The sequence below is a fragment of the Eublepharis macularius genome, chromosome 1, assembly GCF_028583425.1.
Source record: "Eublepharis macularius isolate TG4126 chromosome 1, MPM_Emac_v1.0, whole genome shotgun sequence".
Taxonomy (NCBI): Eukaryota; Metazoa; Chordata; class Lepidosauria; order Squamata; family Eublepharidae; genus Eublepharis; species Eublepharis macularius.
The window spans coordinates 34,508,652-34,524,448 of record NC_072790.1 but is presented as its reverse complement, the minus strand read 5'-3'; the positions used below and the strand labels follow the sequence as shown (position 1 = coordinate 34,524,448).

The 15,797-nt window shown below is 42.6% G+C and overlaps 1 protein-coding gene across 1 annotated transcript in view; it reads left to right on the top strand.

Moving 5' to 3' along the window:
- The first annotated feature begins 120 nt into the window (after positions 1 to 120).
- MCM8 (minichromosome maintenance 8 homologous recombination repair factor) overlaps positions 121 to 15,797 on the top strand; it is a 36,642-nt gene continuing 20,965 nt past the window's right edge. Inside the window, exons 1-9 of the mRNA XM_054978609.1 lie at positions 121 to 159; positions 3,446 to 3,593; positions 4,076 to 4,150; positions 7,239 to 7,321; positions 9,873 to 10,022; positions 11,606 to 11,706; positions 13,287 to 13,485; positions 13,703 to 13,788; positions 14,267 to 14,418. Of these exons, the coding sequence (XP_054834584.1) occupies positions 3,455 to 3,593; positions 4,076 to 4,150; positions 7,239 to 7,321; positions 9,873 to 10,022; positions 11,606 to 11,706; positions 13,287 to 13,485; positions 13,703 to 13,788; positions 14,267 to 14,418 (985 nt within the window). The 5' untranslated portion in view covers positions 121 to 159; positions 3,446 to 3,454. The remainder of the gene's footprint in view (positions 160 to 3,445; positions 3,594 to 4,075; positions 4,151 to 7,238; positions 7,322 to 9,872; positions 10,023 to 11,605; positions 11,707 to 13,286; positions 13,486 to 13,702; positions 13,789 to 14,266; positions 14,419 to 15,797) is intronic.

The following is a 15,797-nucleotide window of genomic DNA, read 5'->3' as shown; positions in this document are numbered from 1 at the left end:
TTTTATTTACATGTAGGCCTCGCTGTGTAACTATGGCAACGGAGTGCCGCCCGGTTCTTACTGGCCCCGCTTCCGGATGTGGGAGGAGACTTGATTTTTTTGCGCCAAAGTAGAAATTAAGGAAGAAAAACGGTGGGAGGGCTGGCGGCGAGTATAAAGGTGAGTGCTGTATTTTAAGGTTGCCAACCTCCAGGTACGGGCTGGAGCTCTCCCGGAATTACAACTGATGTTCAGTTAACAGAGACCAGTTTCCCTGAAGAATATGGCTATTTTGGAACTTTGTGGCATTAAGCCTGACGAGCTCCTTCCCCTCCCCAAACCCTGCCCTCCCCAAGGCTCCTCCATCAAAATCTCCAGGAGTATTTCAACTTGAGGTTGGCAACCCTATTTAAAATTATCGTGAGACGTAGTGAAGTCCCCCCCCCCCCCCAAACTTCGGGTGTTGGGAAAAGCTTACCTGGCTGGGAGATTCATTTGTGCTGAACACTGAGTCCCTTCACAACATCCCAGCCAAAAAGTTCCTTCCATGTTGAAAGGTAGCATGTCGGGGGAGTACTTCTTACCTAGGAGTCTCCCTGCGATGTTAGCTTTCAGTAGGCACAGAATTCTATTTTATTTTGTCCTTTCTATCATAATTGGCCTCCCAGGTGGCTTACCTACAGAGTAGCAAAATATAAAATGTAGTAATGTAGTAGTAGTAGTAGTATAAAATGTAGTAATATAGTTCCCCCACTTTCCAGTCAAGGAAAGGGAACTAAAGCCTTATTACTTGTGCCACTTAAAATCTGTACATAGTTCTCTTCTGACTTTGGAGATGCCTCTATACATCCCCCACATCCTTTAATGCTTGTTTTCTCAGCCATAAGGGCTAGAAACTTTCATTATAAAGTGAACTAAAAATTCTTGCTTGTGGTCCAAATTCTTACCTCCCACCTCCACAAGTACACAAAAAAGCTGAGATTGGCTAATCCTTCAACCATTCTGTCACTACGGCTTCGCATGGTGATGGCGAGGTCTATTCTGCCCCCTCCCCAAATAGATTGCTTGAGTTTATGCTTGACTGCCAAGTATTGGTGGTGTCTGTGGGGTTGGAACTTCTTCCCCTGTGCAGTTTTCACTCTGTTGTTAACTACTCCTCTACATGTGCCCTCCCCATAGTCCTTAAGACCTCATTTCCACTGCTGCTAAGAACAAATAAGAGCTCTTGCTATCTGGCTAATGTATTGACTAATATCTACCCTGTGTTTCTGTTTGCAAAGCAATTACGATGGCTTCATTCTGATCATAAAATAAAAGACAGTTCAACTAAAACATCAGCGTGAAACGTAACAACCTCAGTATAGACACACGGTAAACCAACTGCAGTCCTTCTCTCTGATGGTCTTGGTGTTGGCCAAGGGCCCTCAGTAGGCTGGTCCTGATGGATGTTTTGCCAGGCTGCTGTCTCTCCTTCAGTGATGGAAGACTATGCCAGCATGTGACCCTGCAATCTGAAGTGGTACAGCCCTGACACAGGCTGGAACCCCTTACTGAGGACTGATGTTGTTTCCTTTTCTAGCTAAGGCTTGAAGGAGTGTATTTGTTGTAGGTTCTCATGAGATGAAAGGTAGATCTACAGCAACATCAACAATGTCTAGTTATTTATGGAGCGTTCCCCCTCCCCCCCCTTTGGCAATATATTTTAATAGGTCTCTTGGCCTCTACAAATTAAACCATTTCTAGATTTATTTTCATTTTTAAAATTTTACTTCATTTATACTCCATTTTTTCTCCTCAGTGAGGACTCAAAGTGGCACACATTGTTCTCCTCTCCTCAGTTATATCCTCACAACAACCCTGAAAGGTGTTATTTCCCATTATAAGAGCAAGATTTGAGTCCAGTGGCACCTTAAAGACAAACAAGATTTTCAGGGAATAACCTTTTGAGAGTCAAAGCTCCCTTCGCTGGATATGTTAGAAGGGAGCTTGACTCTTGAAAGCTTATACCTTGGAAATCTTGTTGGTCTTTTTTTTTCCAGGGCAAAGAGGGGTATAGAAAGAAGAGGGAGGGATAACGAGGTCAAAGGAACAGTAAGATTTTGTACTACAAGAGTTATTAAAATACAGAGTGCACAAAACATATTTTAATCAGAGTTCATCAGCTTCTGTGCATTTTCACGTTTACCTTCACAAACTAAATACGTTCTTTTTCCTACTCAGTGTTCAATTTTGGATCAACTAAAGGTCAAAACGAGCGGTCTCCATGTACATTCTTAGTGCTATATCTTAATATGGACTAATGCTTCTATACAGATCATTTCTATTTATCTTAACTTTATGCCAAAGTTTCCATATCAAATATCATTAATATTTAACCATTTCCCATCTTATCATATCCTAATCTTACATTCAATCTGTAACAATATATCAATATACAATCTTATTCAAATTTCTAAAACGAAAACATTTTATGCAATCTTACGACCAATCTTGTTGGTCTTTAAGGTATTCCTAGACTCAAACATGGTTACCCACCTGGAACTAGCCAGCACATGACACACTGATGCTATATTTCCATGCTGGTTTACATCAGATGTTTCTGTAGTTCACCTTTTATCTTCAGTAAGTACCTGTTGGATGCTGTACAGGTTACAAGAAATTTCACAGATATAGGGACAAGGCATGTATACTCTTCAAGTAGTATGAGGTATGAGAAGCTGCCTTGTATTAAGTGAGATCATTAGTCACCTGTTCTGGCTCTCCCTGGTCTTTGACTGTCACCACCATTAAACATGGCAAAACATGGGATCAGACTTAGAGTCTTGTACATGCAGAAACTGACAGTGAAATCCTAAACACAGTTACTCCAGTCTAAACCCATTGATTTCAAAGGGCTTAGACTAGAGAAACTGTGTAGGATTTCACTGAGAGTTATTTTCCCTCATTTTGAAATCCAGCTAACTTCCATTCATTGCACCCAAACCACCTGCTGATGTTTTTGTAGTTTAAATTGTAACATGGAACAAAACAAAAGCATCTAATTACTATTCTAGGGATTTGTATCTAAAGAGGACCTTCTCCTCAACGAATCCCAAATCATCCCCACTTAATCCCATCCCATTTATTAATGAGAAAACATATTGTTAAGCCCGGTTAGCTTCTTATTTATTTTTATGCATTTAATTTATACCATGCCTTTCTCTCCTATGGGGACCCAAAGTAGCGTATGTTGGTGTCCTCTGTTTTGTCCTCGCAATAATCCTGCCAGATAGGTTAGGCTTAAGAGTGTGTGACTTCTGTGGCAGTGTGGGAATTCGAACCTGGGTCTCCCAGATTCTATTCCAACATTCTAACCACTATGCTACTCTCTCTCTCTTTACATGCATTTTTAAAAATGTTGTTACGTTCTTCCACTGTAATCAGTCCATTACTTGTAAGTGATAATGTCATTTGCCGATGGAGTTAGAATGCTGAGATGAGCGCTGAGTCCAGGGGTAAAGGGCCTGGGCCCAGAGGAAGAGGCTTCCAGTGGTGGAGAGGAAGAGGAGGATGGCGAGGAAAAGGACGAGGGCAGAAAGGAGACTGGAAAAACACTGCTGGGAAGTCAGGATCAGGTATGCTAACGTTACAACATAACTTTACTGGGTTTTGTTGCTGGGACTTTTTAGTTCTATGTTTGTTGGTTGGTGCAAGAATAAGAACAACACTGATTGCATTTTATTACATCTGTATCCTCATTTCTTCCATCCTGGAAGTCGAGGAGTTGTATGTAGGGTTCTCTGAGGATTTCCATCCCGGAGCTGACCAGACCCAGGCCTACGTAGCTTCAGTAAGGATGTTGCGTCACATGTCTTCCAATGTGCTGCACAGTAACATTTATGTAATGTCTGGTCTCTGGGCTTGCAGTACTGGGGAAGAAATCTGGGGTGGATTGCAGAGCTGAATCGCATGTTCAACTTGTTTCTCTGTATTCCCTATTCTTTTATCACGTTGGTTCTCAACTGTGAACTTCTTAATATATATTTCTACCCTGTTTTTCTTAAAATTGAGAATTTCATGCCCACTATCACTAACTGATAGTTTTGATTCTTTGCAGCTCCATCCCAGCTTGTTCAAACAACACTGGACCCAGATACTCCTTACAGAGGCTGGAAGCTTTATTTCTCTGAAGGTGAGCTTTCTTTTCTGAAGTACATGGCTGCTTGTAGAGAGATCTGAGGGCTGACATTTTAACTTGTAAATCTTCCCTTTAACACCATGAATGATGAAGCTAGTTCCTTGATCTGGTGACGACTTTCCAGTAAATAATCAAAGTAGAATTGCTTGTACAGTTTTGATAATTGTACTGTGCCCCCTTTGTGCAATAAGCACACAAAAGTTTGCAGAAATTCTAGGACCTGCTATATTGACTGAAGCCCAAATTACAGTTTCCTACATGAGGGACTCAAATTAGTTCTCCCACTTAGATGGAAATATTGGCTTGTAACATGTGGTTCCAAATATTTCTGCTTTTATCAGAGGTACTTTGGTCCCTCATCATCTTCCTTGTCTAGTTTATTTATTTATTTTATTTATAGTCTACCTTTCTCACTGAGACTTAAGGCAGATTACAAAGTCTACTTCAATAAGATCAAGGGCTGGGATATTAAGTAATCAGGACAAAAATAGGATATGGATTGCAGAAATTTGAAAAGAAGCAGAAATCCGATACAGAGCTGAAATAATGCTGAAACAAAATAGAAGCAATTTAACATGACATTTTAAAAGTGGAAACTACGTAGTAGCAGCATACCTGCAGCAACCGTCAGTACACAGTAGTATAATCTACTGTCCCTATCCCTTTACCAGAGCATCTTTCTGAACCAACAGCACAGCTCTATTGTTTGTGTAAAAAGTCCTGAATAATTCAGTTTTGCATTATTTGTGGAAAGCCAGGAGAAAGGGAACTTTCCTGCCCTCTTCAGGCAGGCCATTCTGTAAGGTGGGTGCCACATGCACGCCCCCCGTCCCTGGACTGTGTGATGACGTCACTGCGAGATGATGTCATCATGCTGCAAGCTGGCCCCATTGGCCGGCGGGTGGCTGGGATGGTGTGTGGAGGCTGCCTGCGCTCCGCACACTGCCCCGGACGCCTGCCATGCCTGGCCCGCAGCTGCTGTGCCCGGCCAGGGTCATGTGTTGGTGGCGGCGGTGGCGGTGCGGGGCTGGTCCGCAGCAGCAGCTGCGGGCCAGGCACACCAGCTCCGTGGCATGCGCCTCCGTCCCTGGCACCCTCTCCGGCGCCCCCTTCAGCACCTCAGTGCCCGCAGCGCCCGCCTCACCGCCTCGGTGGTGCCGGCCCTGGCAGTAGTTGATTTCACCCATGTGTAGGGTGATTTCTTGCAGAAGGCCCTTTTCAGATGAGCAAAGCTGCCATGGTGGAGTATAAGGCGAAAGGTGGTTCCGTAGATATTAGGAGCCAAGGCCATGAAGGGCATTTGTACGTGGTAGCCAAAACCTTGAATTGAGCCTGGTAACTGATGGGTAGTCAATTGAGTGATCAACCTATAGGAATAATATTCATTCTTCACCTAGCTCCTGATGATAACTGAGTTGTGGTGTTCTACACCGACTGTTGTCTCTGAGTTGACTTTGATGGGAGATCTATGTAGAGTACATTACAACAGTATTATCTAGTATTATTTGTCATGTAGAATGATTTTACGCATTTCTACTTTCAATGTCCCATTGAACTCTTGACTGTTCCTAAGAACAGCCCATCCTGTGCAAAGCTAGGTATGCCTTAGTGTATAGAAATCAGTGGACCAAGGCACCCTTGATTCTGCTCTAACTGTGCTTAAAACTATAGTTTGTAGTACAAAGGTTTCTGTTGAAATCATAGGTATTGGAATCAGTGGGTAAATATTGGTAGGATTGTATTATCTTTATAATAGGTCCATTACCACTTGGAGAAAATAATTGCTATTATATCTAATAGTAGAATTGATGGCTCATGCCAAGTATGAAAGCAGAAAAACCTGGCCACCCACAGATAGGGATGAAGTTTCTTCAGATTTGTGGGCGGCGGGGGGGGGGATCCCTGGGTATTAGAATCATATAATGTTTTAATTAACTTAAGACGGGCCCCCCAAAACAGCTTGATGAATACTGAGCATGTTCCAGGAAACACAGAATATGAAGAACCACTGAGAATTGGCTGAAGGTTGGGGGGGAAACCCATATGGAGATCTGGAGATTGGCCTGGACCTGCCCCTGCCAGCATATAGAATCCTGGAGTAGGGAGCGTGTATATGTGAAAGTGTGATATTTCCAAATGTCTGTTTTGCCTCTCCTGTGCAATTCTTTGGGGACTCCAAATTTGTTCCCGCTAACAATAGACTTGACAATTGACTGCCTATCAGCAGAATGTCAGGATAGGGATTTCTGCATCTTAGCAAGGGGCCTCTCCAGGAATGCAGAAAATATGACTGTGTTTGTTTTTAAATAAGAAACACAACTCCCCTGCATGCTTACTCTCCTAATCCTGAGAGTTACTTAAAGCGGGGTGGTGGTGGTGGTGGGAGAGATGGGGAAATTGATTTTCTTATACCCCTAAAAGGTAGTATTATCATAGAGAGGGAAATTTGAGCAATTCCCTTCCACAATTCAGCTGTTTATCCCTATGTGATTCGTTGTGGGCTCCTAGTTTGTAACTGATAGTACAGAAGATTGAAAAACGTCCTGGAATCCAGCATAAAATCTTCAAGAGTTGCCAGAAAAATTCAAAATGCCATCCGTTCCTTTTTTAAAAAGATGTGACTTCTAATAAAAACAACATCTACAGATTAGGGCCTTTAAAAGGTTCTGCCCATCAAACAAGAACAGCGGTTGCTTATTCCAGAGCGTTTTCAAGACGGTTCCTATTTGGTGGCATGGCCGTCCTGGGGATGTTGGGAAGGCCCCTGAATTTTTGGTCTTGTAGAATTATTGCTAAGCAAAATTATTTAGGTCTTTTTATGTTTGCCTAATCAGTTTGGTTTATAAGGTTTTTATGGATGGATCCTAGCCTGTTTGTTACTTGTAATGAAATTTTAGACTGGGGGCTTTAATTGTTGTGGTTGTCAAATCATTATAATCCACTTCATGTTCTTTGGAGAAAGACAGGCTAAAAGTATTTAAATCTGATTAAATGTGTATACCTTTAGTGTATAAAATTGGGGGGACTTAGGGGTTTGAATCTCTAAATAAATATCTAAACTCATGGAAATTGCCCAATTCAGCATATGACGGCAACTCCCCTTTCGTTCAGAAGATTGGAGCATTTGAAAAGTTTTTCGTGGCTCGGATAGACCTTTATGATAAGGTAAGGCATGCCATTATGTTATCAACACCTGTCCACCATGTATGTTAAGATCTTCAGGAGAGGCTTTAATGTGGTGACAGAAGTAATGTGGCCTTTACTTTCGAAGTGTTTTTCCTACGTAGGCCCCTCTTAGTGAGGCTGAGCAGAAAAGTTGTGTGTACGGGCCATGGGGGAGATTGTAAAAGCATTCTGCAAAGTCTTTGTGTATTGGTGTGGTAGCTATACTTTGAATCCTTTTCACTGACTGCAGGGGTCATTGCCTAGAAAAAGAACTGCAGGAACTCATTAGCATGACTCATTAGCATATGCCACACCCCTTGACATCACAGGAAGTGTGTCAGAAGGCAACATCCACCCCTCAGGCCCCTTTCCCCAAAAATCTCCAGGTATTTCCTTAAAGCAGAATGAACTCAAAGCAGCTGACCCTCCTCTGGAGAGCCAGCCCTGCTTGCTTGCACGCACGCACGCACTCTCTTTCACAAGTCACAAATGAAAATAAAGCAGCAGAATGAATTGAAAGCAGCTTACCCTCCTTTGGAGTCCAACCCCACCCAGCTTTCACTCACTCACTCACTCACTTTCTCTCTCTCTCTCCCTCCCCCCCCCTCTCTCACGAGTCACAAATGAAAATAAAGCAGCAGAGCAGAATGAATTCAAAGCAGCTTACGTTCCTTTGGAGAGCCCTCACCGCTTACAGCCCTCAAGGACAGCCCATGCCCCCACCCCGCCCCCCAGTTCCTACCAGGAAAACCAGGAGGTGGTGGTGCTGCTGCTGCTGCTGCCTGCTGCTAAAGACAAGGACAGCCTAGAGGAAAAGGAATCACGTGGGTGGGGCCAAAACCCACGTGACCTCTTTTCAGATCTACCAGAACACTGTTCAGGCGTATTCTGCCTCCAAATGAGCCCTGACTGACTGTATTTTCATTGTTTTTTCTCACAACTGGATTTTGTGTTGCTAATTTGTCTTAGTGTATATATGATTTTATGTGATGCTGGAGGAGAGTTTTACCAATACCATGGATGGCCAAAAAGACAAATAAGTGGGTTCTAGATCAAATCAACCCAAATTCTCCCTAGAAGCTAAAAATGACAAAACTGAGGCTATTGTACTTTGGTCACATCATGAGAAGACAAGACTCTGGAAAAGTCAATAATGCTAGGAAAAGTTGAAGGGAGCAAGAAAAGAGGAAGACCCAAAATGAGATGGCTTCACTCAATAAAGAAAGCCACGTCCTCCAGTTTGCAAGATTCAAACAAGTCTGTTAATGATAGGACATTTTGGAGGTGTTTCATGCATAGGGTTACCATATGTCAGAAGTGACTTGATGGCACATAATACACACATGCTGTGGATAGCCATGAGGGCCTTGGTGTCCAGAAAGCTGTGCTATTAATATCCTCTATTCTAAAATCCAATTCAGTCTTAGGCCTTGAATAGTAAAGGACATCAAAGAGATCTCCCTTGCTTTGCCTGGATCTGTATGTGCTCAACCACATCCACTGCATGTGTTAAGCCTTCACACAGCTTATTGTACAATACCCCAATAACAGTATGGCTTAGTGAGGAAACAGGAATACCCAGGCCAGAAGTTTCTTCTTGATTCAAAGAACAGCTTGATAAAACCATTCAAAAGGTTCCAGGGTGTTAGTGAAGCCATATAATTTCTGTGGTGATTGAATATCACCTTTCCTTTAAACCATTTCAAGAGGAAAGTATTAATGATATCAGGAAAACACTTGATTTTTTAAAATCAAGTTTTATTGTAAATCATGAAAAAAAAATGTTAACTAACAATCATTTAAATACATAAACAACCATGAAATACAATCACAACATCATGTTCAACCAACAATATAATCTGCTATCAGTATATATTGTACATTATTATGTCATCTTTTATATGTCTTTAGCATTGTGAGTCAAGAATAGCTTAAGCCTGAATGAGGCTTTATGTTTCTTTGATATAGTTTTTGGCTTTTTAATGTTCTAATTTCAGAAATTTTCGATATGTCATTGATGTATCTTGCGATTCTTTAGTAGAAAGATAGTCTATAAATGGTTGCCATTTTTCTACAAAACCTAGCACCTTGGTACAGTCTGTTGAATACTGTATACTATTCGCTATTTTTTCCATTGCCATAAGCTCCCAAACTTTGTTATACCACGCATTTATATCAGGTGGTTGAGGTGATTTCCAGCATGATGCAATGGTTGTTTTTGCTGCTACTAAAAGTGATGAGATCAATTCTCGCCATATATCCAAAAAGATAAGTTCAGGCCTAAACGGTATCTTATAATTCGTTATTGATTTAATATGTTGTAATATTTGCTTCCAGAATGAATCTGTATAAGTACATTGCCACCAGCAATGCGCGTATGTTCCTGTTTTGCCACATTTTTTCCAGCATAGTGGCAAATTGTTGGAGGTCATTCTAGATATTTTTTGTGGGGTAAGATTCCAACGATGAATAGCAAAACACTTGATGACAATGATACAACCTTTGTTGAAATGTTGTGACAAGTCTACTTCCCCTGTATTTCATTTTATAGGATGAAATAGAAAGGAAAGGAAGCATTCTTGTGGATTATAAAGAGCTGGTTCAGGATAAAGGCGTACTTGAATCAATGCCTGATATTTCCGCTGAATTTAGGGATATGCCACAGAAAATACTGGACTGCATGGGCTTGGCAGTACATCAGGTAAATACCTCAAATGGGTATTGAATAATACAGTTTTGAGCCTAAAACGCTTACAGAATGTAGGAAGCACTATTGTTGGGGGCAAGGGGAGTGTAATTTATGGTTGTAAAGAAGCAAGGCTGCAGGGGGAAACAAGGGCTGATTCCGCACACGTTGGATAATGCACTTTCAATGCACTTTAGCAATCGTTTGGAAGTGGATTTTTTGTTTCACACACGAAAAATTCAGTTCCAAATGATCTTTAAAGAGGATTGGAAGTACATTATCCAACATGTGCGGAATCAGCCACCATTTAAACTCTATAAGCACTGACTTGGAGGTAATTCTATTGAATTCTATGGGACTTCTTCCCCAGTAAATGTACATAGGCTTGCAATTCAAGTCTCCTATTCTAAAAAATAATTACATTTGGGCTACCAACCCTTTTGAGTGGAACAGTCATTCCACCACACTACCCTGAGTACTTTCCTCTGTAAGATCAGGGCTAACTCACTGCCAGTTCTGCCCTAAGCAGAGTTATGCCCTTCTACAGGTGTTGAATTCAGTGGGCTTAGAAAGGTGCAACTTGCCTTAGGATGGCAGTGTAAGTGTATTTTGTAATCTGCATTTTCTCTATACAGTAATGCCGCCCATAACGCTGCTTCATTATAGCATCTTTCATCCCAGGTGTCATTTTTAAAAATAAAACATGGGGGAGGAAGCTGGCTGGCAGCTCTGTGGCCAGACTGGCCTTGCCAGAAGTAAATATGGCTGGGCTGAGAGTGACATAGTGCTGCTGTGGGCAGGACAGCCACCTCCAGACTATGCTGAAGAGGCACAGAAGACCCACACAGCTGAGGAACAAGGCCTCCGGATCTGTGGGCCTGCCACAAAGAAAGAGAGTGCAGCTCTCCCATGAGGAAGCCTCAACACGGAGAGCAACCCGGAGAGGCTTCCCGGAATGTTCCGGCACAGGACCCTAGCAGAGGCAGTCAACTGGTGACTTCCACCTCCTCCAGTTGCCACCGTTTGTGAGAAATGGTGGTACTGTGAACATAGCCCATTAGAACCCGTGCTGTCAAGACCTCGTTATAGAGCTGTTTTGCTTAGCACTCTGTTTTCTGAAAGAGAACCAAGGACTGATCTCATTTGACCGGAGGAAAACTCTGCTGAACTGGCAAGTGCTCGTATTGGTATCATGCAAAACACAAAGGTTAGGAAAGGGATTACTTTTTAAAAAAGAGTTTCTATTGGGAAAGCTTATTCTGATTCTTGTAATTTTTTTTTTTATGCCTACTGGAAATTCTTGCTCTCAAATATCATCAGCATCTTAGGAGGAGGGCTGTGGCGTCCGCATTGCCTTAAAAAATAACCATTCATAGGACTCAAGTGTGTATAAAACTAAAATCCGTTGAGATTTTCTCCCATTTTCTTTCCTGGATTACATTACTGCAACATGTGGGAATCCAAGTCCATATACCAGATTTTTAGGTTTCTAGGGCCATTGTTCTAGAAATATCTACAATTGGTATCAAACCTTTCTCGCTGTTTCTTTTAACTTGTACAAATTCCTTGAAGTGTTTTTTGCATCTTTTGTTCTTGAGGTGCTAAGCAAAGATCTTGAGAAACACGCAGCAGAATTGCAGGTGCAAGGACTGTCCATTGACAAAGAACCCATAATCAACGTGCCGTATATCCATGCAAGGTAGCTGTTCCTTCAAATTGATTTGGTAGCACACTGTCATGCTATCCCTTCCATCAGCCAAAAAGATTTAATATAGCATTAAAAACACATCTTTCACATGCATCTAAAGTGAATAACATGCCTAAGTGAGTTTTTAAAACATGTACAATTGTGAACACCCCTCCCCTCTCTCGTATCCCAAAGATGCTGAATTTTTTCTTGTACCAGTAATGGAAAAGTAGAGATGGCAAAGAGCGGTGACACCACTCAGATGCACTGTGGGGCCCTTAGAAGGTACTGCCTCACATCCAAGTTAGTCAGACCCATTAATTAACAATGGGATGCATATCTTGGTTCTTTGGATGTTTATTTGGAGCTAATTCTCTGGAGTTCAATGGGACTTTCTCCCCAGAAGAACAAAATCTGAATTCAGTAGCACCTTACAGACCAATAAAATTTCCCAGAGGAAATCTCTCTTCTTCGGATACAAACTGACAAATCATATCTGACTGAATGAGCTTTGACTCATTGGGAAATTTTGTTGGTCTGTAAGGTGCTATTGGAATCGAATTTTGTTTTACTTCCACAGATTAGTACGGCTACCCACCTAGATCCATCTCCCTAGAAGGTGTACCTAGGAATGTGTAGGATTCAAAGGAGTGCGCTTGGGACACATCATAAGACAAGACTCACTAGAAAAGACAATGATTCTAGGAAAGGTGGAAGGCAGTAGGAAAATAAAAAGACCCAATTCAATAAAGGAAGCCGCGGCCTCCAGTTTGCAAGATCTGTGCAAGGCTGTTAATGATAGTTTGTTCTGGAGGTTTTTTATTCATAGGGCTGTCATAAGTTGGAAGTGACTAGATGGTACATAACACACATATGCAGGGGAGTGTGCCCTGACCTAGATAGCCCAGATGAGCCTCATCTCGTCAGATCTCAGAAACTAAGCAGGGCCGGCCTTGGTTAGTAATTGGATGGGAGACCTCCAGCGAAGACGAGGGTTGCAGAGGCAGGCAATGGCAAACATTTGCAGGGGAGTGCACACCTCTACCCTCAGAAGCCCCCTTGTCGATTGTATGCCTGCCCACCCCATCTGGGGCTTGCAGAGCCTCAGAACTGGAGAGGGGAAGAGATTTGTAGCTCCTGGTTCTTCCTCCTGTCCACTGAGTCTCTCCTGCATAGCCTGGAGAGAGAGAGAGCCCAGCCCTCTCCTCACTTGCCTGTTTATAAGCCCTTTATGAGGTCAGCGCAACAGGCTGCCCATGCCCAATGAGCTCGCCTGAAGTCTTATGACAGCTACCAGTCTTGTGAGACTTTGGGGGAACTGCAGGCTACATCTTGTTTCCCCCTCCCATTGCCTGGGTCAGGCGAAGCCACTGACAGTAGTGGCCCCCTTGGGGTCTTACAAATTTGTGGCAGCCTCCTCTGTTATCCTCATAGTAGATTTCTGAGTGACCATCCCGTGGCTCCAGGGTAAGTCTGTGGGAGGCTCCCAGAGAGAGTGTATCCATTAGAAAGATTAATGTTCTTTCTGTTGGGGCGGTTACACTTAAAGCACCACTAGGTAATATCTGTTCTTTCTTAACCACTTTTTTTAGAGTGTACAACTATGACCCGCTTACTCAGCTAAAGAATATTCGAGCCAACTGCTACGGGAAGTACGTTGCGTTGCGCGGCACTGTTGTGCGTGTCAGCAACATCAAGCCTCTCTGCACCAAGATGGCATTTATATGCAGCGCCTGTGGAAATATTCAGAGTGTGTCTCTGCCTGATGGAAAATATACGCCCCCTACAAAGGTAAACAAATCACTTTTAAAACTTCATTAGCTACCTTTTTCATTATGCAGCATTATAGACACTAATAAAAGGAGACTTCAGTAAAATGAAATTGCAATGTGTGATTTATGGGGAAAGAATTCAAAGCAAATTAACTGCCCCCCCCCTCAAACGAAGCCATTTCAGGTGTTGTAATGTACATTTTATTAGCTCTAAACCTGAACATCATCTGTTTTAGTGTCCTTTGCCTGAATGCCATGGACGATCATTCACTGCTGACAGAAGTTCTCCTTATACCATTACTGTGGACTGGCAGTCTATTAAGTAAGCACATAACACCTGTTCCTTCAAATAGTTGAAATTTTGTATCTTGACTGAAAAGTTATTTCAATGATTTTAGCTCAACTCGAATAATAGGCACATAAGGAAAACACTGGTACGGTCTTCTGAAGAAATCTTGTAATTTGCTTATCTTAATTCTTACATGACGTAAGGAGCAGAATGATGACTTAAAGTTGTTTCTGAAATGGTGATGAATAAAAATAAATCCAGTTAATAGTCGGGTGGTAGTAGGAATAATGAACATGCAGCACGAATTGAATGGTGCGCATATGCCCTCTGAGAGTAAGGTAATGGATCTAGGTTGCACAGAATTTGGAAAGAGGCCGCAACCTGGCCTACCTCACAGGGGGGCTGTTGTCACAAAGGAGGGGAGAATGATGTTGTAAGCTGCTTTGGGTCCCCGTTATGGAGGAAGACAGGATATAAATATCATACTAATGAGTTGTGCCGTATGTTCTAGGATTCAGGAGCTCATGTCAGATGATCAGCGAGAAGCTGGAAGAATTCCTCGCACAATAGAGTGTGAACTGATTCAGGATCTTGTAGACAGCTGTGTCCCAGGAGATGTGATTACCATCGCAGGAATTGTCAAGGTGTCCAACACTGAAGAAGGTAAGCTAAATTTGGCCGTACTTTGGAATCGAATTGATGTGATACTTTGGAATCGAATTGATGTGATGGTAAAGAAAATATTTAACAGCATGAAAACATTAACTGTTTAATGTGTGGGGCTGGTTTCACGGGGACTTCAGTGTGAGAACCAGAGGCTAATTGTTAATGGCTTCTTTCCATGGGGCCACATTGTAACAGTACTTTGTGTTCTAAAACTGGAAATCTTGGGTCTGAATTTCAGTAAGGCATCTGATGTCTCTATAAATACGTATCTGCTTTCGCCGCACAATGGACCTCAGGGTGGTTCACAGAATGTGACTGAGCACGTAACAAAAAATGTTAAGAACAATGTGCTTACCTTTAGGAATTAAAAATTAAAAGTGTAAAGGAATTGAGCTTTCCAGAAAAAAGACATTGGGTATATTTTAGTTTATTTATTTATATTGACTTTTCTCACTAATGGGCCCCGAAGTGTCTTACAGCATTTTCCCTTTCTCTATTTTATTCTCACAACAACCCTGTGAGGTAGGTTAGGCTGAAAGTATGTGACTGGCCCAAGGCCACCCAGAAAATGTCCATGGTAGCGTGAAGATTTAAACATGGGTCTCCCAGTTCCTAGTTGGATACTCTAACCACTACGTCACGCTGGCTGTCCCACTGGCTCTCCACCCTGGATTGGATCCCACCTAGCATTTTTGCCAGTAGAAGAGGGGGTGATTTTTGCAGACTTCTCCCTCTCGCCGCTGCAGACTTCTGACTCCTTGCTTGTGCTGTTCCTGGGTGGCTCACAGGAGCAGCAAATGGGGCTGGAGTGGAGAAGCAAGAAAGTTGCGCTCTGCTGGTTGAAATCCTTCCATCAGCAGTAATTTTGGGTGGGATCCAAACCACTGAGCATACCACCCCAACCAAAATCCCTACAGGCCACTGAAACACAACTTGGCTGAGGGCCCTTTCATAATAGGCCTGTCTTAAAAGCTCTCCTGATAGCTACTAAGGAGGTGGTAGATCTAACCACTAACTGGTAGCCTCTGAGAACGTCCTTGAATGGGCAATCACAGAATGAGAAGGTAGGAGAAACGGTGTCCATGCACGGGCTCGTATGGGTGATGTGCAAGTAGTAGCAAGGCTTCTGATGTATTCCCAAATCCATGTTGCTTGAGGTGTTGGCTGTCGCCTTAGCCATGCGCCTACATGTGCAGTCTCTTAAAAGAGCAAGGCAGCTGGGATAGGAATGCTGGCATTCTCTGCAAGGCACTGGGCTGATCGGAAAAGAAGAGGGGAGAGATTTTGACAGGTGGGTTGGAAAGGCTGGTTGTTCCTGTACAGTGTCCATTGAAAAGCGGAATGCTGAATGAAGCAACCCATTGCAAGAGTCCTTT